The 24,674-nt window shown below is 44.1% G+C and overlaps 2 protein-coding genes, 1 long non-coding RNA gene and 2 other non-coding genes across 5 annotated transcripts; 4 read left to right on the top strand and 1 right to left on the bottom strand.

Annotated features, from left to right (window-relative positions):
- Positions 1-2,415: 2,415 nt before the first annotated feature.
- PSPH (phosphoserine phosphatase) lies at positions 2,416-7,630 on the bottom strand. Its single transcript, XM_061470483.1, has 5 exons — positions 7,367-7,630; positions 6,564-6,698; positions 4,873-5,018; positions 3,938-4,086; positions 2,416-2,602 (listed from the first exon to the last, which is right to left on the bottom strand). The coding sequence occupies exons 1-5, from the start codon at positions 7,585-7,587 to the stop codon at positions 2,492-2,494; spliced, it is 762 nt and encodes a 253-aa protein (XP_061326467.1). The 5' UTR covers positions 7,588-7,630; the 3' UTR covers positions 2,416-2,491.
- LOC133278060 (uncharacterized) lies at positions 4,956-6,259 on the top strand. Its single transcript, XR_009746433.1, has 2 exons — positions 4,956-5,042; positions 6,100-6,259. It is a non-coding gene; the product is annotated as an uncharacterized LOC133278060 (long non-coding RNA).
- A 9,104-nt stretch (positions 7,631-16,734) lies between the features above and the next one.
- CCT6A (chaperonin containing TCP1 subunit 6A) lies at positions 16,735-24,560 on the top strand. The gene is made up of 14 exons (XM_061470485.1): positions 16,735-16,927; positions 17,179-17,242; positions 19,096-19,230; positions 19,788-19,961; positions 20,132-20,235; positions 20,769-20,879; positions 21,435-21,594; positions 21,857-21,939; positions 22,345-22,441; positions 22,847-22,994; positions 23,312-23,445; positions 23,555-23,657; positions 23,950-24,022; positions 24,201-24,560. The coding sequence occupies exons 1-14, from the start codon at positions 16,794-16,796 to the stop codon at positions 24,271-24,273; spliced, it is 1,593 nt and encodes a 530-aa protein (XP_061326469.1). The 5' UTR covers positions 16,735-16,793; the 3' UTR covers positions 24,274-24,560.
- Positions 19,551-19,682, top strand: LOC133278220 (small nucleolar RNA SNORA22). The gene has a single exon (XR_009746477.1). It is a non-coding gene; the product is annotated as a small nucleolar RNA SNORA22 (small nucleolar RNA).
- Positions 20,502-20,633, top strand: LOC133278219 (small nucleolar RNA SNORA15). The gene has a single exon (XR_009746476.1). It is a non-coding gene; the product is annotated as a small nucleolar RNA SNORA15 (small nucleolar RNA).
- Positions 24,561-24,674: the final 114 nt, after the last annotated feature.

Raw genomic sequence — 24,674 nt, forward strand, 5'->3', positions numbered from 1 at the left:
AAGCTGGATAATAAATAAATGAAAGGCTTTATATGAAGTGGTGTGTCAGGAGACCCACCTGCAGACTAGGTACTACTGGCCTGACATGTGCTGCTCTCCTCATGTTCAGGTGAATCAGTAGCTTGGATGTAGCATTGGAATTTCCCTCATGCTGCTTTATTCCCCCCTCGTTTTTCCCAGTGTTTTACAGACAAAAGAGCTCAGCCACTCAAAGCCAAGTAATCCTTGTGGTGCCTCCTGCTCTAGAGGTCAGGCTTGATATTTGCCCAGTGGAAGGGGGGTGGTATTCTTTTCAAGCCAGTCAGACCTAAAGAGCTCTTGTGAAATCACTGGCACGACACCATGTTTCCATAGCACTCCGACTGGCAGAAGATCCCGCTGTGAATGTTAACATCTCTGTGGCACAGAGCCTGGGCACGGTCTTCTGCCTGTGCCATTAGTGAAATGACACACCAAAGTACGTCGGGGTGTTTGTCAGAGCAGGGCCGGTAGCTATAGCTGACGGGCTGGATGTTAGCTTGTTTTATTTGCAGCTAACAGACCCCACTTGTGCTTCCTAACTGTGGAATTGCAGAGGAGCACACTGAGTGAGAGCCAAAGGAGTTGATACTTGTTCTACTCATGCAGTCTTGACTAAACAAAAGCATGATTGTACATGAGCTGCCCTCGAAGCTGGCTGAGGGTTTTCTCAGGAAGAATTCAAAAGAGATCATGGTTGATACTCCCAGCAGCATTCTGTGAGCTGCCTGCCAGCTATTGTCTGCCTTGGCTTTGTGGAGTTCTTTACACTTGGAATACTCAGTACTGCTCTTGATATGTCTGTCTGCCTCCAAAAAGCAGTGTGTTCCTGGATTTGCTTCTTTTAACCCTTCCACTTCTCTCATATGTAAGTGCTGTTGTAACTTCAAGGGGTTATTGCTTCATACTTGTCACCAAAAATGTTAGGTGACATCACTAATAGCTGCCATTCCTCACTCCCTGGGGCTCTGTTGATGCTGCTTTCAACTATATCCATCCTAATGATGGTGCAGAATGGACAGAATTGGGATTTGGTTTAACTGTTGGTGATGCTCAGACAAGGAGCTCTCACTACACCTTGATTTGACCTTATTAATGAAGGAAATCTAGTGCAAGTTGTGCAAACCTGGGATTATCTTGTGGAGACAGTGTGAGATTTTGAAAGGCAGGCACAGCACTTGTTTCTCATCTATGAAATATGTGGTGGGATGAAAGAGAATTGGCACACTCAGCCTAATCTTCAGTTCCCAGAAAAATCCTGGCACTATTTGTAAGCACCCAGAAGATTGGAGCATGCATAGATATATTTTTTCCAGCACAAATTTTGTCATATCTACCGATCTTTCTCCTGTGATGGTATTAGGTAAATGAAGGACGTGGGAGATGTGACATACATTTTAACATTAGTAAAGCTTTTCACATTATCTGAGGTGAGATTCGTCTAAGTCAGGGAAATAAAAGTGCCACATCATCTCAGCCAAGCTGCTTATAAAGGCATACGCAGAAGAGCTGTAGGGAACTTGCTGGAAAAAAGCATTTATTAAGTCTGCTCTGTGTAAGGATGCTCTTGGATCAGACAGTGCAGCCACAAAGGGCAAATCCTTAAGAAACTGGGATTTGTTAGGTGAAGCTCAGATGGTACCTACTTAGAACAGGTGAGACTTCCTTCTAGCACAAGCAGTTCAAGCGTGGTCGATCCACGTTGAGGCAGAGGAAGAGGGTAAGTGTCACAGTGTTTTCTGAATCAGTAGACCATGTTTTTAAAGGTTGATGAATTAGCTTCCACCCAGTTACAGGCTGATGGGGATGGGTTGTTAAATTAATAAAACAGTGAAGTAAATGGTGTGTGTCCATGTTAACAAGATCACCCTTTTGAAGTTTAGTGATGTTGAGTCACAGATGACATCTCACGTTCTCCCGTAGGTGTATTTTAATGAAATCAGAGATACTTAGTAATGTTTCCTATCTGTCTGTTCACTGTTCAGCCTAGTTCTGAAAGCCTTTGGAATGGAAAGTACTATTTTGTTTTCCTTTTAGACTGTATTACTGTTAATTATTTAAACTTCTTGTTTGTGGCCCCTCTTCTGTGAGGGTGGTGAGGTGCTGGAACAGGGTGCCCAAAGAAGTGGTAGATGCTCCATCCAGTGTTCAAGGGCAGGCTGGACAGAGCCTTGGGTGACATGGTCTAGTGTGAGGCATCCCTGATGAGTTTCTACCTTTGCTTTCACTCTGAGTGAATAATCAACTGAATTCTTTCACCTTGGAAAAGATACTTCAAAAATCTGACCATTTTCATGACAAAAGATTTGAGTAGAATGGTGCCAATTGCAACACAAGTTTCAGGGCAGAGATGAGGGTACCCAAACCCCAGAATCATTACAAAATCCAGAACAAAACTTTGCAAACAAATAAATGTTTAATTGCATTGTATAATGGATGTAGATTGGTTAAATATATTATTTTACTGTATAATTTATCGCTCTTCCAGTTCCTTTAGCAGTTCGTCAAAGTGAGTGATGTACCATTTAGCTTTCTCCTTTACTTGCTTTCTGATTACGTTTCCTCCAAATCCAATGAAACAGTCCTGGCAAAACAGAAAGAAAAGGCACATAAATCACTGCAGTCCCGTGTACTGGGAATGGAATGGAGCTTCTCAGCAATTCAGTTTGATTTTAAAATGCCACTGTTCCTCCCTGCCTCTTCTCCTGCTTTACTCTGCATATTCATTTTTCAAATTCATTAACAAGAACTTCATTACATTTGATTTTGCACCACGTTGGTTACTGCAGTTTTGTTCCAGTAGGAAAGTTGTGTTTCAGTGGCTTCAAGATTGTTCAGATTTGAGATTTTACTGAAGATCTGATGTGAACCGTGATGCAGCATAAGGCCTTACTACTCAAGAATGAGTTAACATCCCAACATGCATGCAGCATCTCACAATTATCCTTATACTGTTTACCTTAACTCTGTTTACCTCATTTGATAGATACCCAGAGTACACATTAACCATGGCTTCAATCATTAACCAGGAGCAATCATCATTTCTACATCTTAGAAAACCATCTGCAGTGAAAGTGGGGTGTGTAAAATTTCCACTGCTGCTGGTTTGTCCTTAGGTAGAAAGCATGAAGCACACACTGAGAAGCTTTGGTCATGCTCATGTTTAACAGTAAGGGACCAGCTGTCATGACTTGCAGCAGCAGCAGCTCTCTCAGAGTTTGCCCCTGTGCATTTCCATGCACTGGGGGATCTGTCCCTCAGAAGGGGTGTCAGGGTGCTTTTACACAGAAAAAGGCACTAGAGGGGAGATGGAATTAAGATCTCTTCTGCAAAATGATCATTTATAAAAGTTGTCTATTGATTTTGTTGTTATTTCACCCTGTTAGGGCTGTCATCCTGTCAAAGGTGTCATCACTATACAGTGACATGAACTCACTTGCTAAGCCAGTGTTGGGTAAATGTGCACCAGATCTGTGCCAGACCTTCATGCTAAGCACCGTTAATCAGTGTTCAGAACTAGGACCTTGGCAGGGTATGACCTCTGCACCAAAGTGAGCACTTGCTGTGGAGACACAGGGGAGAAGGAGAACGTGATAATATCACCTTGATTTAGGATAGGTTGCTTGGCTACTAAACAGTCCTGCTAGACCCAGGAGCATCCTGCCTTAGAGGGTAATACTTACTGAGATTATCTGAATGGAGAGAAATGAACCATTGCATGATGCAGGCTTTCTAGAGGAAAACTACCTACACAGGTCACTTTTAGGTTGTGGGATGTGCTAAAGATCTTCCCTGAAGTCCTGTAAAGAATTCAAACCACAGTTTTCATCTGCCTCTGTGTGTGTGTGTGTGTGTGTGTGTGTGTCCCGCAAAGGATTTGCTCAGAAGGAATTTAGAATTCTAGTTCTTTAATACTTACAGCAGGGGGACAGGCTTCCATGTCTGTAGCTCCATCTCCAATCATAACTACTTTCTTAAAGTGGAACTGTTCCTTCAGATGAGAAATAACCTTTCCTTTCCCCCCTGATTCAGCTGTTGGTTGTGTTTCATCAAACCCTGCGTATTCTCCTAGAGCACAGTAGAAGAACAAGTTAGAGACACAGCAGTTTCTCTTGTAAGTGAAGAAAGATTAAATCCCTATGGTCTTTACTTCAGAAAATGGCCAGTTACATGCAGTTGTGTAAGCCTCACAATATCAGCATCCCAAAAAAGTAATTAGAAGGTAAGCTGGTAAAATCCTAGTGAAGACGAGGATTTTACTCCAGTCTTCAGTGGGGATATTTTTAAAGACCCAAAATGCTAAGACAAAAGTAGAAACCCTGTATGGGTGCTGTTACAAATTCACTCCCGGTCACCATGGTGTAAACATTCCAAAAGCAGCATCTAGTATGATGTATAGATTGTATGAAACACTGAGTAAGAAACAAGCCACTAACTATAGCTCTGCTTGATTACACTAGCTTAAAGACCAGAGCAGCTCTACTAAAGTGCATCGGTCTCCACACGTACCTCAAAGTCACCAAAAGTGAAGTTTGCCTCTGAAAGCAGGTAAGTGGAAAAGACTCTTTTAACTTGAAGGAGCAAGAGAAAATGAAACTCTGCTGTCAGCAAATGTAAGGTTCTTTACCTTTGGCACAGCTTGCAATTAAAAAGTTAACTACAGCTCTGTTTTATATGACTGGAAAGTGGCCTAACTCATGTTTTTGGTAAGGTCTTGAAGTTTTCCTACTTGAAGCTACTGGATTGGTAGCAAGTAGGTCTAGGCTGGGCAGTATCTATAGCCCAATATCTGGCAGTTTGAACCAAAAAAGTGGCATTAATGAGCAGAGAAAAGAGACTTTATGGGAATCTCACCATTAAAGTAAAACTTCAGCCTGTTGGCAAAGACGTTTGCTGTAGGAATGTTCAGCTGCAAGGCCACGTGCTCCACGATGCTCTGAAACCCTCCAGAGACCAGGAATACCTGGACCCCTCGTTGATGAAGCCTGCTTACCAGCTCCCTGGACAGAAAGAGCATCACAAGTGTGAGTGCCTGGCAGCATGTAGGGATAACAGGAAAGGTAAAATACATCTGTCCTAAACAAGGTTGTCCTTACGTAGTGTTATTCCAGTTTAGTTCAGATGTGTGCTGCTTCCATCTCTGCTGCCCAAAGCTTTTCCTTTTTTCCCTCGGCTTTGTGCATAGACTTGCTTGAAAAGAGTTAAACAAACCCATCTCATCTAGAGACATATAGATGTTAGTTGCTCAGAAACAAGCACTTCCTAGAAGTGGTCTCTTTACACTTTCATGCTGTTTGCCTTTGTTCAAATGAGTGTGGATCCAATTTACGGTATTTTTTGCTGAAGTAAAACAACACCAAGACAATGAATCTACAATGCAGGAAAAAGATAGGGAATGGGGAGAGAAAGCCACTGCATCACAGTGCTGAAGTGGGCTGAGAAGTGTGCAGAACGCACACCCTGGAGTTGGTTCCCCAGACACTGGACATTGGTGCCATCTTTAGAAGAGGGCACCAGCAACACAAAAGGAATCAGAAAAAGAAGCTTTTGGACCAAGTTAATGTCAACAGGGCTTGAAGGTGGTTAAAAGTTTTATGGGCTTTGGCTCATAAGCAGGAGGATCAGCATGCAGCTGTGCTGAGCTGGAGAAGCAGCAGGAACAGCAGAAATGCTGAATGCTATAAAGCAAAGTGAAGGCTTAAAGCAGGCTCCACAGAAAAGGAGGAAGAAAGGGAAGGAATGAAAAGGGAAATCATGTGATTCCAAACAAGCAATCAATGTTCTCTTTGTAGTTGCATTCTAGCTATGCCTTCTACAGAAAAAGCTGAGCATGTGCTTAATTTCAAGGAGAAAATACAAGCACATTATCACCTCAAACTACTGTATGTGCTAACTGTGTTTTAGACTCAGAGCTTTGGGCAGGCTTTGTAGTGAAGAAATCCTTTTCAATTGTTTGAAACAATTTGAATAGGAAAAAAAACCCCAAACTTTTCAGTTTAAATAGTTAATTCCAAACCCAAAGATGGATGAATATGCACATATATGTCTATTTCCCCTTAATGACTGTTTAATAGTTTTTAGGGACTTCAGTGCATGGGTAGCTCTGAACAGTGGATCTCCTAAGCTGAGTCCAGAGATGTGACTGCACATGGAAGTGTAAGAAAGAGGTAATGCAATTGCAGAACAGACCAAACCAGTAGTTCATACTGGGTATTAAATCTCCATCACCTGTCAAAAAACAGACCTGACTGAACAGATTGTTTTCCATACTGTTTAATCCTCAAGCCAGCATTTGAGCTTGCTAGCCAAAATGATAGTTAATACAGAAAACAGTTTTCTTTTTACATGGATGCTCAGCCACTTGACATGGACTCAAGCCATTATAAGCTCCTGATACAAGTTTTGGACACAAACAACATGGAAATGGAGCAGGAAGTGAACCTAAACCAGCTCTGTGGTCTTACAGCCTCACCAGTGTCACTGAATTTTACTGATTTATGCCCTTTTGTGCTTTTGGAAGTGAGCTCATTTGAAATTCTCCTTACCGTATTCCTGGTGTTAGCTGAGGTGGGTTGTCCGATATTAGTTTCTGCACTTGCTCATAGGAGGGACGTATGAGACCGAGTCGTGCTGTTAAAGCTGCTTTGAATGTCACAGTGCCACCCATAGCTCTGCGGGTCCTATGTCGTGAGCCAGAAGAAGCAAGATCAACACTTAAGTTGAGCTTTCTCCCAAGAACAGTTAGTTAAAGCATGACAAGGAACAAGGTCAGAGACCATAGGTTCTAGGTTATACTGTACAGAACATTGGTACACTGAAAAGACTGGTAGCAACCACAGGGGGAAGGTCTCCACAGATCTGAGCTCTTGTGAGAACCAGAGAGGCAAGGGAAAACTGCTTCATTCTCTAAGTGCATATGAGCCACTGGGACCAGTATTCCTGAACTGCAGCTGAGGTGCCTTTCTCTGAATTTAACAGAACTTTTGCTAAAAGCATCAATAGAAACGACATCAGTCTCAGGGAAATCATAAGAGAGTTGTCCCCTCTCCACTGTCTCATATTACAGTTCCCTAGGGCTTACAAAGTTTAATGGTGAGAGCTGATCTTAAGTCTGTCAAAGAAATATACATTAGAGAGTTTCTCAATATAGTTTTGTTGAGTGGCTTCACAGTTCCAAAAGAAGTTATTCCATTTTATGCATTCATTCCACTTACTATTCCTAAAATCCTTTTTAAACTATGATAATCTATGACAGAATTAATCCCTATTGTAAACTCGTTGTCACAGATTACCCTTACCCATGCTCATTTTTTACCACTACTTTGAAGTTAACAGCAAACACACATACATCTCTGCGACGGCATCTCCGACTCCACAGAACTTCGCGAGCTCATCGATGCCTTCTTCCCTGATGACTGTACTGTCCACATCAAAGCAGACTGCGTCAGCATTCCGGAAGATCTCTTTCATCTCCAAGAGGGATGCCATCCTTTTAGGAACCTTCTTACTGTGAGGGGACAAGATAAAGTCTTTCTCTGAGTGGCAGCACTGCACTCCGTCTTGAGCCATTGGTGCAACTGCTCTGGTTCTTGCGAGAAGGGACGAGCACAGCCTGGTGGGCAACTTATATCAAAGGGGGAGCAGTGGTGGAGGTCTGGCTCAGTTGCTGATTTGCTCTCTGCTGTTGCTGCCTACTGATGTTCAAATTACGTTACAGATGGGCCGTGGAGCTTTGGTCAGTTGCTGATTTGCTCTCTGCAGGCTCGGCCCATTGATGTTCACATGGGGTTCAAGGTTGTAATACTTGGCATTTGCTGAACCATCTGACTGCCAACTGCTGTGTGGGACATGCAATTGTCTGTCTCATCTTGCCCTTATCGCTCAATTTGATCTTGATTTCTCATCAGACCCAGTCTAGTCCGTCAAATTAGTTTCCCCAGGAGACAGTAAAAGACACCCAGCCCTTAAGGATTTGCTTGATCACAACAGACATAATTATCTTAAACCTATCAGTGTGTGGTTGTCCCTAAATCATGAAGGTTTAGATTCTTTTATCTGTCCTTATTAATGCAAACTAAATATTTTCATCATCCATGAATGCATTTGGCCATTAGCATTGGGAATTAGTCTAAAATCCATTAAAGTCTTGGGCTTTGGTAATTTCACTCAACCCACTCAGACACCACATCATCATGCCAACTTTTTCCATTACAATGCCTGACAGAAGTTTATGTTCTTCCTTTTTTTATCTGTCCTCTCAAATATGTTGAGCACTTCTGCAGATCAGAAGCATGAGGTGTTAATCAACTATTTCCTTATTCTACCCCGCTCATCTTGTGCTTCCCTCTTTTCACGAGGGAATTCAGTGCGGACTTCACTATTTATCAGGGTGTACATTTAGAGAGAAAGCTGTTATTTATCTCACTTCCCAGATGTTTGTGTAAGTTTTTGGTTGTTTCTTCTACTCTCTTAGATGTCCCTCAGGACACATCTTGTGTAACTGATCTGGGTAGCAGATTCTCTCCTTTTCTGGGATAGGGGAAAAATACCATCTATCAGCATGTTATCTACCTTCCTTGTGCTCTATACCTTCATCTTTTGTTTCACCTTACTGAGCTCATATATTTTCCTCCTACATGTCACATGAATTCTGATGGTGAGAAGTCTTATACACACAAGTTCCCCCAAAACCACCAATTTTTTGCCTTTTTTGGAAAACTTTACAGTTCATGGCCAGGCAGGAGTCATCCAGGGATCCATATGGTAAGCACCAGCGCTGCTTCCTGAGGTGAATTCTGTGTGCTCACTGAGAGATCACAGCTAAATAGTTACTGCTCAAAGCAGGAATAGGAACCTTTGGGTTTATTGTAATGGCTAGTAACTGGTGAATATTGGGAGACAAAAGGCTTTCTGAAAAATTACCATAATCACTGCAAAAAATGGATAGAACACAAGAACACACACTCATCTTTGATCTGTTCAGGTACAGAATAAAAGAGACTACTCCAGTCCTTCACTGAAAACTAAAAGTTTATAAATGAAGCCACCAAACCTAAGCGGTGAAACCTGTTGTGAACAGCTAAGAGCCATATTTGTAAGAGATAATCTCTGTTTCACAAATGGGTGATATGAAATAGCAAGAAACAGAGAGAGCAAGTCACATTAAAGGCAAAGCTATCCAACAGCAGCCATGAAACTGCCCTCAGAGGGTCATTCTAGCTATTCTTGAGTTTTTGGTGTGAACATATTACTGTAATAACCAAAGTGGGCTCATGGCTTTTGCACAAGGCTGAGGTGCCAAAGTAGCTTCCTCAGTGCTCATTTGTATTGCAGGTGTGAGGATGGGCGAGCAGGTATCACCCAGCCCACACTTTTCTCCTGTGCATTCAGTTTAGGTGTGGGAAGGTAGGACAGAGCCTGGGCTCAACCTCCCCACTGTGCCAGCAAGGAAAGGTGAGTGGCTATGCAGCAAATAGGAGATACTCCAGGAAAGGGCTTTTACAACCCCAGGCTCTGGGAAGGGCAGGCACAAGGACTGAACCAGAGTTTGACAGGTCTCTGCTCTTCGTACATCAGGGCTGTTCTGTGCATGGATATAGTATAAAGATCTGTTCCAGCCTTAGAAGCATCACTAAAGAATTATTTGCTGCAGAGAGCATCTTGGGTTTTATGCTTTTCTATAAAGACTGCACTATACATGTAAGAATCACGGTTATAGGCCAGCAGCATGGCACGTCACAGAAACCTCTCTCTCTGAAGTGGCCATGGACATAAAGAGACTGGTTGTGAGCTAAGAGTTGGCAGTGAGTGGACAGGTGACATGTGAATTCAAGTATGCTTTGTGTTAGCCTTGACTTGACATTGGCTCCATGGCACTGTGTCTGTATTTGAAGTGGCAGGTTTTGACTTCTGAGCAGGAGGGCTTTGACTTCAGGGCAAGACTTGGCAGCATTTGCTAGATATATTTGTGCAGTGGGATCAAAAAGAAACCAAACACCCACTAACATATTTTAAGTGGCAGGGCATTAATTTTTTCCAGCCTCTTGGACATTGTAACATCCACCAAAACTTCAGCCATTGGTTTGGAGCCAGTTACAGAGATTTGCTCTACTGGACAAACTTGTTGCATCACTGTGGTGTAACATCTGCGTCACAGTGTTCCAACACTGACTCCTTATTATGCAAAGCCATCACATTGCCTCATACTAACCTGAGGCTGCACTGCAACAGTGCCACATTATGATGCAATGTCACTGTGTGGGGACACTGCACTGGGATTGTTTTTTCTTGGGAAAAAACTGAAATGTATTTCTGGATACATCAGAATTTTAATCACTCTCAGAAAAATGTTATCACTGGAAACACACAATGGGAACAGGAAGGAAGAGACATTCACTTTTCCTTCTCTCTGGTATCCGCATTTCCCATACTCCTTTTGCTTCTGCATACTCCTTACAATGACTAGGCCACTGTTGTGGTGGACTTTGATGGACAAATAGAGAAGTTAATGGAAGAACTATGGATCCCAGTTGTGGAATGGTTGGAATTAACCCTGTCCTCTCTTTCTTCCGTGCGGTAACTCTTTCAGAAGAGTTTCAAGCTGTGGTTTATGGTGCCTAAAAATGACAAGTTGGAAAGGTTGTGTTTTGAAATGCAGCAACCATCAGTAGCTCCTGATCTCCCTTGGCCTGTGACCTGCTAAAATCTTTCCACTTTCTCCTACAGCTGGGCACTGGGTCCTGGAAAACAGACCTGGGTTTGGCTAAGGTACCGTCACACCTGTGATGAACTGTGAAGTAGGGAAGCTCACGCAGGAGCAAAGAGAAGAACCTATGAAGGAAGCTTCAACTATTGTAGGGAATCTTGATGGTGGGAAAATCAAATCTTAGGAGTTCAAGGTGGCTCACTTGGAGTGAAATAAAGTTCTTCTGTCCTTGATGGCAGAGCTCCAGTAGTCACCAGCAGCTCCACAGGCTGGCAGATGCCATTCCAAATGGTAACATGCCAATTTCAGTCACTTGTGATTTATTTTTTCCCAGCCCTAAATCTAGATGAGAACAACTTTCACTTGGAAATATACTTCAATGTTTTAATGAACTGGTAAGAAAAAAGAAATTCCCACAAATAAGGAGCTCTGTCTCCATGAGAAAAACATGGGTAGAAAATTTCTCATCTTTCTGCCACTGAATTTCAGGTAAATAATCTATTCCTATCCTATTTCCGTGCTGGAAAAGCATCCGAGCAGCAGACATTTTGACAGGTTTGATAATCAAATATTCTGGGGAAAAGCTGAAAATAAGAAAATGGGGAAAAGAAGAAACAGTGGCCAAAGAAGTGACTACAGAAAGCATAAGAAGAGACTGACAGAAGGGAGAAACAGGATGAAACTTGAGCTAAGGATGGGGAAAAAGGAAATCACGAGAGAAAAGTGGAATTCCCATGAGATCTGCTTGCCTCCAGGCTATGAAGTACTTCATTAGGGTACTCAGGAAAAACCCTAACCCTGTCCTTTCTACAAGAAATAGTTCTATTTCGTAACAGAGAGGGAGGAGTCACAGAAGCAAGCACAGGAATTATGTAAGGCCACATGTCAAAGGAAAACAACTGAAATCTTCTCTGTTTGCTGAGAAGGGCACTTGCTGCACTGTGAAAAACTGAAACATCCACAGCATCTGCTACCTATAATGCAAAAGAAACAAGCAAATGGTACTTGGATCTCCAGGTGTTCTGGGCTGGTGTATTTTGATGAGATCTTGATGAGATCTCAAAATCCTCACTGTGGCTAGACTTCACGTGGTGGTGTGTTTCAGCTCCCAGAAGTGCTGCCACACTGCTATTTTGCATTATGTTGAGGTTTATTGCTGTGTAAAAATGAAGATTAAGTGAATCTTAATGAAATATTAACTATTTTTTGAAATAGATCACTCAGGACTATCCTGGTTTGCAAACAGTTTCTGGTGTTCCTGATTGACTTTCCCATTTAGCAAGGTGAGGGTGAGCACTGAGATACACTCTGAGATAGAGAGTAACGCTGTGCTGAACGTGTGTGAGGTTAACAAAAACACAACCACGTTAAAGGGTTTCTGTTGCATTGAAGGGAAACTGCTGCTTAGAGTAAGGGATTTGGAGAAAACAGTTCTTCAAACCTTTCTCAGGACCTGTTCCCCCTCCAGGAGTGATCCTGCTTGTAAGATGCTCTCAGAAGTGCTCCCATGGTGTTAAACAAACCACTTAATCCTCGTTGGTTTTAGTTCTATGTCTGTAAAATGGGAGTAATACAGATACAGCTTTTCTGTGCTGAGGTTTAATTCAGTATTAGCAATATGTTTTGTAAGCTTTAGAGGAAAGAGGATATGTTTAAACAGACTAGTTATATTTAAGCAAATTGTGACTGATGTTCATATCCCTGCAAGTAGTACTACTACTCTTTACAAGTTTAACCCAACCAATTATAATTGTGAGTTTCTGTGGGTTTCAGCGTGAGAATGGAACAATTCAGTCCTTAACCTCACTGAGGTTGCTTCACACTTCCTGGTTTTCTGTTCAGTTTTTAAAGGTAGTAATTCAAACCTATATGCAAGCCAAGAGATGAACTGTTTGCAGCTATACACTAATACCTGAACAGCAGTGCCTACCTGAACTTATTTAAGCGCCTTTTAAAAAGTACTTGGAAAGGGACAGAAGGAACCTGATGGATGTTGACATACGCCTCCCAACTCTCCAATCCCCTCTTGCCTGTGCTGACAAAATGATGATGCTTCCCCCCTGCACGATTGCATCATTCATTCATGCTGCTGCTATAAAACAGGCACCACACCACTGCTGCATCTCGCAGGGCAGCACATTCACAGCCCCAGCAGAAGTTATTCTGTGTTTTCTATGCTAGAAACATAGAGTGTTACACCAAACACCAACCCCTTCGAAACTGAGAGAAGAAAACGTTCCCGGTGACTTACAGTATTGTACTGGCCGTGGCTGCTGCTGCTGCTGCTCCTCACTGCACAAGAAAAGAAGGGATGAGCTGAGACCTTCAGTCACATAAACACAACGGCACGGGCTGATCTGGAAGGAAGCCGCATTTTGTCAATCACTCTTTTATAATGTGCTGAGTAAGCCAGGCTGCGTGTTTTTTAAAGGGCTGCACACATGTAACCAGAGAAGTCCAGCTGTGCGCTGACAGGCGCACGGACGAGAGGTGTAACCTTGCCTGGTAAGGGGAGGAGCCGCTCGGGCCCCGTTTGGGGCGCTCCCGGCTTGGCCCCGCGGAACGCGAGGGACGGGAGCCTGCCCGCCTGCAGCCAGCCTGTGCCACAGGCGTGAGGAGCAGGACGGGGCTTGGCAAACTCACCTCGCTCTGTGCCAGCAGAGCAGGGCTGACCATCAGGGGGTTCTCCGGGAGAGCAGGCAGGGACACTTGTTTCCTTTCTCTGGGTTTGAGATGAAAGGGTTTGTGAGTTAAGATTGCATTATTGCATTTTGGCTTACGCTGTCGGTGCATCAGAGTGTGTTACACACACACAAAATCAACATTCAGCATAAGTTTTGAGGGTAAAATTAAGCTTGTGCCTATGGGAAGGCTCAGGTTTGCTTCCCCAAAGGCAATGGGAAAACTGCAAAACCTGTCCGTGCTGTGTTTTGGTATCCCACAGAAGAGCTTCCCTCGGACATTACTGTGGACATTGGTTAGGAAATGGGAGACTGCCAACCCAGACCTATGAAGCTGGTTGGTTGGTTCAAGGTCAAGAAAGCCTGATTTAGCTGATTTAGCGTCTTTCATTCACTTGTGATGGGAGTCTTATGACTGCTGCTCATCGTGAAAGATTGTCTTGCACCACTGGGTGCACCAGTCACATTCTGTGCATGATCTCTTTTGCCATTCTGGCAGTATCACCCCTCAAAACTGCATGCATTAGTTAAAATCAATAGCTTCACGTGCCTCTCCTCCCATGTCTTCCTTTCTGTTTTTTCAGACGGTCTCACTACATGACCATTTGTCACCACGAGCATCTATTAGTAACTTCTTTTGTTGGGATAGATGGTACAGAGCCCCTTTGCTGCAAAGCTGGTGACACAGTTCCCTGCTCAGCCTGGTCCTGTTTGTTAGTTTTATCATGGCAGGGGAGGATGTTTTTAAAGAGGATTTAGAAATCATTTCTGTGAATAAGGTTGAATGGAAACAGATCTTGATAAAGATGAAAGAAAACAGCTTTTACTGAGAATCTCAGAGGGGTTTTTTTGCCAAGATAAGCAGTGCATGATTTGACTGAGAGAGTCGCTGCTGAATATTTCATGACGGATATTCCCTTTACTTGGCTTAGTTTAACAGACACGTTGCTTTTAATTCAGTTAAATATTTTGATCCTAGTCTGGTGTAATTTGTTGTAAATCCATTGATTTCAAGGGACAATTCAGGCCTGGTAAGCATCTGCTCTGTGTTTTTACTAAGCGTTAAAAACAAATATGCAGAACAGTTTAACAACTACAGCTACGACTGAAAATGGAGGAAAGCTTGTCCTGATGTCTGAAAAATGCTGCAAAATGGGGATTTCATGTGAAAACACCAATGAGAAATATCACTTTACCATAAAATAACTATTCTCGGATCCAGCAAAGAAACACAGAGAAGTCTTCCTGGAAGCTTTAAGAGGATGTTTAAGAGTGAAAAGCACGGCTCATGTGGATGTGTGATAGCTGATACAAGCACAGACCTAACTCTTGTACATCACTACACATCCTCTCTGTTTGTACAAAAAGCAGAGGACTAGAATATCTTTGAAAATGGCTTTTTCCTCACAAAAAAAAACATCTCAAAGTAAATTTTCCCAGAACTTCTATTTTGCTACAGTAATAATTGCCCTCACAAACCTGAATGTGCTGGGGCAATGGCCATAGCACTGTCAGCAGCCAGCTCCAAGCATCGCAGGTGTTTAGGATGGGTAATTCCACAGGACATCACCCACACAGGTCACAACAGCAGCAAGGAAAACATACAAGGTGCCCGCTGGTGTGCGGATGGGTTTGACAAGGCTGCCCTCTACTGAGAACAGCCCCGAGAGAGAGCATCGAGGTAGAACCATTACAAAGCAGGGAATCAAGATCAGCAAAGTATTTCTGTGTGACTTTGGGGCTATGGAATCGAGGGTAGAGCTGGGGATTCTGCTGTTTTAACCAGGCATTGCATCTAGGAACCTCAGATATTAGCACTGCAGCCTCTTGGGGCTGGGTTGGTGTTATGGTTTCAGCAGGTTGGAAGCATCACAACAAGAGTGAAGACTAAACCTTAACAGGGTTTCAGAGGCAATTTTGAAAGGCCAAGCGTAATTTCCTGCATTTTGCAATGCTTAATGTATACTTCTAATGATTACAGTAACAGAACAGAAAGCCCAGCCACTACACTAACAGTATTTCACACAGCAGATGCACTGCTCAGCTAAACAAAAGGCCTCCAAACTTGTGTCATGTTCAAACACCGACTCCATCTAAAACGTTTCAAACCAGAAACCCAAGTGTATTGGCAGCTATCTGAGTCACTCTGCCTGGCCATGCAGGGCAGTCCTCCTGCACAGCATGGTGTTTTGCCCAGAAACCTGAGCTCCTCACCCAATTCCCTCACTGGATTCCCAGCCTATAGCCAAAACCTGCCCTAACAGTTGTTTCAGTCAGGCTCTTCCAAAACAACGTTGTACCCACAGCACGCTTAGGCTTTGCTACTGGAAGAGGCACGAAAACATTTTCATCTCTCTGCATCGCTGCTCAGTGCCAAACCCAGCATCCAGGGCTGCATCCAGAGCTCCCTGCTGCAACAAGCGGGATGAGATTTACCCTGCTCCATCCCCATGCCTGGTGGATGAGGATGGACCGAATCCTGGGTACCAGTCGCTCCTATTTGCGGGGGGTTAGCACGCCCTCGAGCTGATAGAGGTTTTTAACACCAACAAACGCTTAGCCTGGATGTCCGTGGCACACCCCTGCTACCACAGGCCATGGTTACTGCGGGAGCAGGCACTTTCTTTATGCAATACCTGAAATAAGCAGCAGGCTGTGCCACACCTTATACTGCCACTTGCTCAGAGGTAGCAGATGGCTGTCTGGGGATACAAGCCCAAGTTCGCAGCCAAACTCGGAGCACTCTGTGCCTGCGGGGTGTGTTAGGAGCCAGGGCCGGAGCTCCCTTCCCAAGGGAAAATCCACTTCGGAGCCCAAATCCAGTAAGACATAAATGGGCTGCGCCCTGGCAGACCAAATGCCAAATGCTTCCAGCACCCGTCAAAGTTGCACTGATCTCCACATTTTCATTAACGTCAACTCTGAATCTTTCCAAGAATCATTTTGATTATTAATCCGGGCCGCTTAACTATTAATTCTATCCCTCTAACGTTAAATCCCCGGGTTTAATTATTTATTCTCACAGTTCCGCGAACCTGCCGGCGGGGGGGGGGGGGGGTGTCTCCAGTCACATTAAGGCTCGGATCCCCGACCGACCATGCCCGCTCCAAGGCCCCGCCTCACGGCGCTCAGCGCCGGCCCCTCCGCCTGCGGCCGCCCCGCCTCAGGAGTCCCGTCAGGCACCGCGCCCGCCTCCCGACTGGCTCAGCGACGGGGCGGGCCGGGCCAGCGCTGGAGCGACAGGAGCTGCAGCCAATAGGAACGCGGCTGTCGTGCCGGCGGGCCAATGGGCGTGAGCGCGCCTCGGAGTGTTCTAGAAGGGGCGGGGAGGGAGGCCAGGTCTGCCCCGCCCGGCTTGGCCCATAGCGGAGCCGTGTGGTGTGGTGACTATGGCGGTGAAGAGCCTTAACCCCAAGGCGGAGGTGGCCCGCGCCCAGGCAGCGCTGGCGGTGAACATCAGCGCGGCCCGCGGTCTCCAGGATGTGCTGAGGACCAACCTGGGCCCTAAGGGCACCATAAAGATGTGAGGGGACCCCCCCTCCCCCGCGCCTCCTTCTGGGGTCTGGGGGGAAGGTTCCTCCGAGCGGCCCTTAGGGCGTGAGGGGAGAGGCAGGGGGAGCCCGGGCGCCGCTGCCGCATGGCGGGGGACAAAGGAGGAGGCCGCGGGGCTGGTGGAGCGGGATGAATGGAGGGGGAGCGGTGCGGGCCCTGGGGCAGGCACGGGTGGTGGGGCCGGGGCCGGGGCGCTGCTCACCCGCCTCGTGTCGCCCACAGGCTGGTGTCGGCCTCGGGGGACATCAAACTGACCAAAGATGGCAACGTGCTGCTGCAGGAAATGGTGAGCTGGAGCTGGTGCTCGAGGGGGAGGGAGCCTTGGGGTGCCTGGGGCTGAGGGGGGACCTCGTCCTGCATAGCCCCCGGTCCGCGTTTCCGTGGTGGTCGCTGAGGGCTTAGTGCTCCTTGGGCGGAAGATAAGGGCAGCGTGATAGGCGTTGAATGGAGTTTGTGTGCTAATTTGGCAGGTTAAAAGCAAACGTGAGCTGTTAAAATAATGAAATTGGCACTTATGTGTCTTCCGTTTTGCTTACAGAAAGCATACTTTGGTGCTGCTTGAGCAGCTTTAAGACAGCAGAGTTTGCCATGGTGTTTAAAACTGAGTGATAGATGCAGCCCATAGCTCTTGCATGTTGAGACCATAGGGGTGATGCCCCCCTGCCACTCACTGCACTGGGTCTCAAGCTGGGGGCCTCATGTTGAGCCCATGGTGGGTCCTGGTGCTGTTAGGGTGCGGTGTGCTGCCAGCTGAGCGGCGCCTGTAAGTGCCTGTGGAGTATTGCACTCTATTAGCTATTGTAATTCAGCGTGAAGTGTTGAAGTTAATGTACACAGTGATCTGGGAGACAGGAAAAACATTGTTAAATCACTTCTTTCATACTAGAGGTAGTACTTTAAAGATAATAATAAAAAGCTAAATGACAGAATAAATGGTCCCATTGAATTCTGTCTACTCACCCACCTGGACTGCTGTGTTCAGCTCTAGGGCCCCAACGTAAGAAGCATGTGGACCTGCTTGAGCGAGTCCAGAGGAGGCCACAAAGATGCTCAGAGGCCGGAGGACTTCTGCTACGGGGAAACGGGCTGAGTTGGGCTTGTTCACCCTGCAGATGAGAAGGCTCTGGGAGACCTTTGAGCAGGTTCCAGTGCCTGAAGGGGCCAACAAGAAACTTGGAGAGGGGCTTTTTATAAGGGCAAGTAGGGACAGGACAAGGGAGAACAGCTTTAAACAGAGGGGATATTTAGATTAGATATTAGGAAAAAGCTTTTCACAATGAGGGTGCTGAGGCACTAGCACAGGCTGCCCAGTGACTCTGTGGCTGCCCCATCCCTGGCACTGTTTAAGGCCAGGTTGGACGGGGCTTGGAGCTTCCTGTGGAAGGTGTCCCTGCCTGTGCAGGGGGTTGAAACTGGATGAGCTTTAAGGTCCTTTCCAACCCAGGACTCTAGTACAGTTACGGAGCACCAATCTTTTCAGCTGTAGGTACCTTTCTGTAGGTTCATAGGCTCCAACCTATGTTAAGATACACTTCAGGCAACCATTGGAGATGCTAAGTGATGTTTGTGTTCTCTGTAAGTAACGCAAGGTCACATATGGTGGTTGTGAAGTCTGGCTGGGCAGGCATGATGCTCATAACTGGAACACCAAGTGTACTGTTTAGCAGAGCAACTGGCAAGAAACAAAGTATTTGAATGTTCTTTAGTTTCATAAGTAAACTGCCAAAGGAATAGCAAACCAGTGAGAGCATGTACACCACTGGTCATGCAGAGATTCCTGAATTAGCTCTAAACATGCTGGGTTTAGTGCCAGCAGCAGTCCAGTTGTGATGGTGCATCCTTTGCCTAAAGGAGAGAGGGGCTTTGCCAAGCTAATTGGGAATGGTTGACTAGTTTGGCCCTTAGCACTCAAAGTTTTTGTGTATAGATGCATAATCTGAGGGGGGATTAATGTTACACGGGTTAATTCCATCCACTTATTGTCAAAGTTATTGGTGTTAACTTGTTGAAACCTGCTGAATAGACATGAATCATGAAAACATCAACTAGTTCTTACAGATTTTGTTTAGCTGGTTGCAAATTACTTGCTTCCTGTACCAGTACAGGAAGACTTAAGGTCAGCTTCTTGTTTTTGTTTAGCAAATACAACACCCTACAGCCTCTTTGATAGCAAAAGCAGCAACAGCACAAGATGACATCACTGGAGATGGCACCACTTCGAATGTCTTGATCATTGGTGAGCTCCTAAAGCAGGCAGACCTGTATATCTCTGAGGTATGTATGCCATGTTTCTTTGGTAGGTGGACAAGTTAGACGCTTCATCTGAGACCATTCAGCTTGTTTTGTTTGATGCTTAATACTCTTAAGTCAAACATGAAAGTGAATCTGTGTTTCTGCTTTTAAAATGAGTGACTTGTTCAAAACTAAACCCACTGATTACTGATACTGTAGCTTTTGATAAGGTTTTGTCTGATACCTGCCGTTACTTCTGTCTGTGTTGTGTGAGTTAAAATGCTTTTACTTCCATGTTAACAAGGAGAACTTCCCTGATAGTAGGTATTTTAGATGTTGTAGTTACAGAACACGCATTTGTACTGCACAGTGAACACCCAAGTGTGCTTTGTAGTTCCCTTGGTTTCAATTCTGTGCTAGAAGAATCTGTACTTTTCCTCTGCATTGGAAGGATTTGCATTCCTTTTACATGTATTCAGAAGGACAGTACATTTTCTTGGTTTTGTAGGATGTTTTGACATGGAGTGTTGAAACTGCAGGTTCTATTTCAGGAAAAAATACTACTTTGTCTACTGATTTCATTTCTTTCCTTGTTCTAGGGTTTGCACCCTAGAATAGTAGCAGAAGGGTTTGAGTTCGCAAAGGAAAAAGCACTCGAAGTTTTGGAGCAGGTGAAAGTAACCAAGGAAATGGACAGGGAGACCCTCATAGATGTTGCCAGAACATCCCTCCGTACTAAAGTTCATGCAGAGCTTGCTGACATCCTAACGGAGGTAGGTCTGTGTGTGTCTTCTGCCTCTTTTTAGTGTGAAGAGGTTTTACAGAGCTGTGATTATTACTTGAGTGAAAGGTGGATGGAAAGATGTGAACTTGTACTTTGGAAGACTTAATAGTTGTTTTGTGTTTGTTTTTTTTTTTTTTTACCCCCTTCCCTCATTTCCAGGCTATAGTAGATTCTGTTTTGATAATTAGAAAACCAAATGAGCCTATTGACCTCCACATGGTAGAGATTATGGAGATGAAGCACAAATCAGAAACTGACACAACGTAAGTAATAATTATCTTTGAGCTTCAGTTTAATGGTGCCCTGATCTTAGTTTGTGGAGTTTTGTTTTCTTTTTAGGAGAGTTTGGATTTTTGAATAGCAAAGAGTAACACTGGCTCAGGCTTTTACACAACAGCTTGAATAAATACTTTTTCTCAGTAATAGTGTCTGTAGTTCTGTTATGCTTTAGGCTCATATGTGTCCAAGTACAAAATAGCATTTGATGAATGGAAACTGGATTGTAGTCATCTAGTTGGAAATTCCATAGGCATGGATGAATTCTGCACTAGCTTTCCTAAGTAGCTAATGCAGTCAGACGCTATGCCAGAATAAATTCCTTTTTCACACTGCCTGGTATGCTTTTTACATGAGTGGGCATGCCTTTGGAAGTGGAATACATGGTTGTTAACTCCCAACACAGGCAGTTTGTATTTGACAGTGCAGCTGGTCAATTTTCTGACTTGCCTGCACTTCCATGAAATACATGTCTCCTGTATGTGTATGTTGACACACAAAATGCTTTCTAATCTTTCAGGCTGATTAGGGGGCTGGTTTTGGACCATGGTGCTCGTCATCCTGACATGAAGAAAAGAATGGAAGATGCTTATGTTCTTACTTGCAATGTATCTCTAGAATATGAGAAAACGTAAGTACACAGCAGCAAGGTAAGGAGCAGAAAATGCTCCTGTCTTTTAAGACTTGTTTAAGGTGTGCTTAAATAAGAACCTGAAAGACTGCATAGGCTTTTCCACAGCAAGGCGGGTAGTGTAGAAGGTGGAATAGAAGAGGTAGTGCTCCTGCTGTCCCCTTTTGGGAAGGGGAAGCTGGTGGCTGAGAAAATGCCTTTGAGGGGCAGAGCTTCGTAGTGGGGTTTGGTTTCATTATTTCGTTGGAGAAAAAAAGGATGGAAGTTCTTCCTTTCTTGAGTATAATTTTATATTCTAAAGAAACATCTGAATACATAATCTGGAGTTTGCTCAGTTTCAGGTGTGTGCCTTATTTCTTGCAATGGAGAAGCTCTGAAGCAGAGAACAGAACAGCTGTATTCTGCATGCTGGTCTGGGGCAGGGGAGTGGCTTGGTTGTTCTATTTTGATTTCTTTAAAATGTTGCTGAAAGGACTGATATTTATTTCTACAGCATAGAGGAGAGGGTTTTTTACTGCTTTTTCATTATCGTTGTGGGGTGTTTTCCTCCTTTAGAGAGGTGAGCTCTGGATTCTTCTATAAAAGTGCTGAAGAGAGAGAGAAGCTTGTGAAAGCAGAAAGAAAATTCATTGAAGACAGAGTGAAAAAAATCACAGACTTCAAAAGAAGAGTCTGTGGCAATTCAGATAAAGGATTTATTGTGATCAACCAGAAGGTGAGATGAAGGCTATAACTAACTAGAAAAATGAATTTGTAATGCTGGCTCTCTTGGCCAGCCGTGTGCTATTTGACTCCCTTTGTGTACCATTCTGCAGACAGAAATAGCTGAATTTAGGCTGATGTACTTTTGCATATATGCATACGTTTCTTATTTGAGATCTTTGAGCCCTGGGGGAGAACTTACTCATTAGTGTCAGATTGAGAGAGGGTGTGTTTAGCTTTTTCTTTATCCTGATGGTCTCTTCCTTTATTTCTAGGGAATTGACCCAGTTTCCTTGGATGCACTTGCAAAAGAAGGAATAGTTGCTTTGCGGAGAGCTAAAAGGAGGAACATGGAAAGGTCAGTTTCTGTGGAGAGGAGAAGGTTAAATAACATGCTTTTCCAAATCTGAGCAGTGAGCCAAGTCTGGTTTGAATCCACTTTTAAAGGACTTGCACTAAAAAGTCCATTTCAGTCTCACCAGCTTTTGCTGCTGTTACTTAGGATAGTTTGTATAAACTGCAGGAATATCAGTTTGGCACACAGGGTGATGCAGGAATTGCAGCTGTCTGACTCTTCACTTCTAGATGCCTGTAGAGGAGACTTGATTCTACAAGCTTATTTTTGTGAAGAGTTCTTTTCATGAATAGAAGCAAACTGCTCCTGTGTGTGGTGTTCTGCATGCTGAAATACTGCTGTTACATTAGTGACTTCAGATAGTGCTTAACACAAAGCAAGTGCTAAGCTGTACACATTCTTTCTCAGATTGACCCTTGCATGTGGTGGTACTGCCATGAATTCCTTGGACGATCTCACTGTTGACTGTCTGGGACACGCAGGGCTTGTCTATGAATATACATTGGTGAGTATGACACAGCCTTCAGCTGAAGGCAGGTTGGATACACCTAATTTGGTGCCACCTTTTCTTTTGTCTTGATATATCTGTGCATGGATTTTTCTTAAGTGTTTTAACAGCTTCAGTGGGATGCGGGTAGAGGCTGCTGGCATTTCACATCCCAGTGTCCCACTTGTATGTGAACACCTACCTGGATGTTTACTGTTATTGTAGTGTACTTTCCTGTTATTTGCATATTATGCTTTTAATATCTGTAGAGTTCAAAAAACCGAAATAAGGTTCTTGTGCTTCTCATCACTTTCTGAAACGCTTTGAGTGCAGAACTGAATGTGAAAGTGTTCAATTTTTCTGACTAGGTGTATACATTGAGCAAATAATGACATGAGTATGTAACCCTATGGTTTTTCACAGGGTGAAGAGAAATACACCTTTATTGAGAAATGTGACAACCCCCGCTCTGTCACCCTGTTGATCAGGGGACCAAATAAGCATACACTCACACAGATCAAGGATGCAGTAAGAGATGGGCTGCGTGCTGTTAAAAATGCTATTGAGGATGGTAAGGCTCTGCTCTGTTTAGGGATATTAAGGATCTTCTGTTGAAACCTTGAAATCAGTAAATTTTATATCGGTTTCATTGGTATGCCATGCAGTCAGACACCAAGCTTGGTGTATTTCAGTGTGAAGTGCTTTCAGTTACCATTACTGTTCTTATCCCTTGTATTTACAAGTAGTTAACCATGTAAGTATTCACCTGATCAGACACAAGCTGTCTTTCAAAAGATAAAGGAAGAGGTCAAACTACACTGAAAATTAGCTGTTCAAACTGGGATAGGTACTGATTGTAAAGTCTCACCATCGAGTTTTCCCTTGCAGGATGTGTGGTTCCAGGAGCAGGTGCCCTGGAAGTGGCAGTAGCTAGTGCTCTTCTTAAGCATAAACCTAATGTAAAAGGAAGAGTGCAGCTTGGAGTTCAGGCTTTTGCTGATGCTCTGCTCATCGTTCCTAAGGTACGAGGAACTCTGAATAAAGCGGCTTTAAAGCATGCCAAGACCCATTGCTTTGCCTGCTGAAGATCTCTTTTAATTAATACGAACTAATATCTCTGTTCTCTTGCAGGTTCTCGCTCAGAACGCTGGTTATGATCCCCAGGAAACGCTAGTGAAGGTTCAGACAGAGCATGCAGAGTCGGGGCAGCTCACTGGGGTTGATCTGAACACTGGTAAGAACTGCCTCAAATAATGCTCTAGTAGGAACTTGTCATGGCTGAGCTGCAGGAAGAGTAAAGTTGCTCTGAGTGCAGACAGGTATCCCTCTTTCCATAAATAGCTCTGCAGGTTTCCTGGTGCTTCAGGCTTGGTGCAGTGGGGTATTTCATTGCATTCTGTTAAGCTCCTTGTGAAGATAAAGCACATGGTAACACTGTTGAATGTACCAATATCACATATTAGACAGTGGAAAGTCTTTGAATTCTATGAGTCGGTTATTTAAAAACCATTATACATCTTTCACAGGTGAGCCAATGGTCGCTGCAGCAGCTGGAATCTGGGATAATTACAATGTCAAAAAGCAACTGCTTCATTCATGGTAAATGTTAACACTATTTTCACTTCAAATAGTTAACGTTTTGTTTTATCATTGCAATTGATAATGTGGAATGGAGCCATCTGTTGTAGGGGAAGCTGTCTGGAAAGGCAGAAATGAAGCTGAGTTGTCTTTGAACTCTGTCAGGTGGCTCTTCTAACACTGTTTGTCCTATGTCCAGCACGGAGATCGCTAGCAACATTCTCTTGGTGGATGAGATCATGCGCGCCGGACTCTCTTCTCTTAAAGGCTGACTTGGATCTGTTGTTGCGGGTGGTGGTCAGCTCCAGAAGTGCCCCATGGAATGTTTGTAAGAAATCCACCCAAAGATGCGTTTTCCTTGGCTGTGGTGGATTGTCCTAGCAACAGAAGCTCCTCTGCTGTCACAAGCAGCCCCTCTTTGGTAAACATGTGGCCAGTCAAAATAATAGCAACTTGATCAGACATTTGGCTCTAAAACTCAGTTATTTATTTTTCATTTCACTGATGTGTACAACTGAAGTTGCTTTTCTTTTTACCCAATAAACTCTTACATTCTGTGCTTTAGCCTTTTGCTTATTTAAAACTTCACCTCCTGGTTCCAGTGGGCTGCAGGCCTTGACTTGTGCTGTCTGGCTCTCAAGGGCAGTGTTAAAACCAGTAAATTTCCACTACA

This window comes from Pezoporus flaviventris, unplaced genomic scaffold (genome assembly GCF_033815535.1).
Source record: "Pezoporus flaviventris isolate CSIRO_AGI_PZ_B2104156 unplaced genomic scaffold, CSIRO_AGI_Pfla_v1 ptg000063l, whole genome shotgun sequence".
Lineage (NCBI taxonomy): Eukaryota > Metazoa > Chordata > Aves > Psittaciformes > Psittacidae > Pezoporus > Pezoporus flaviventris.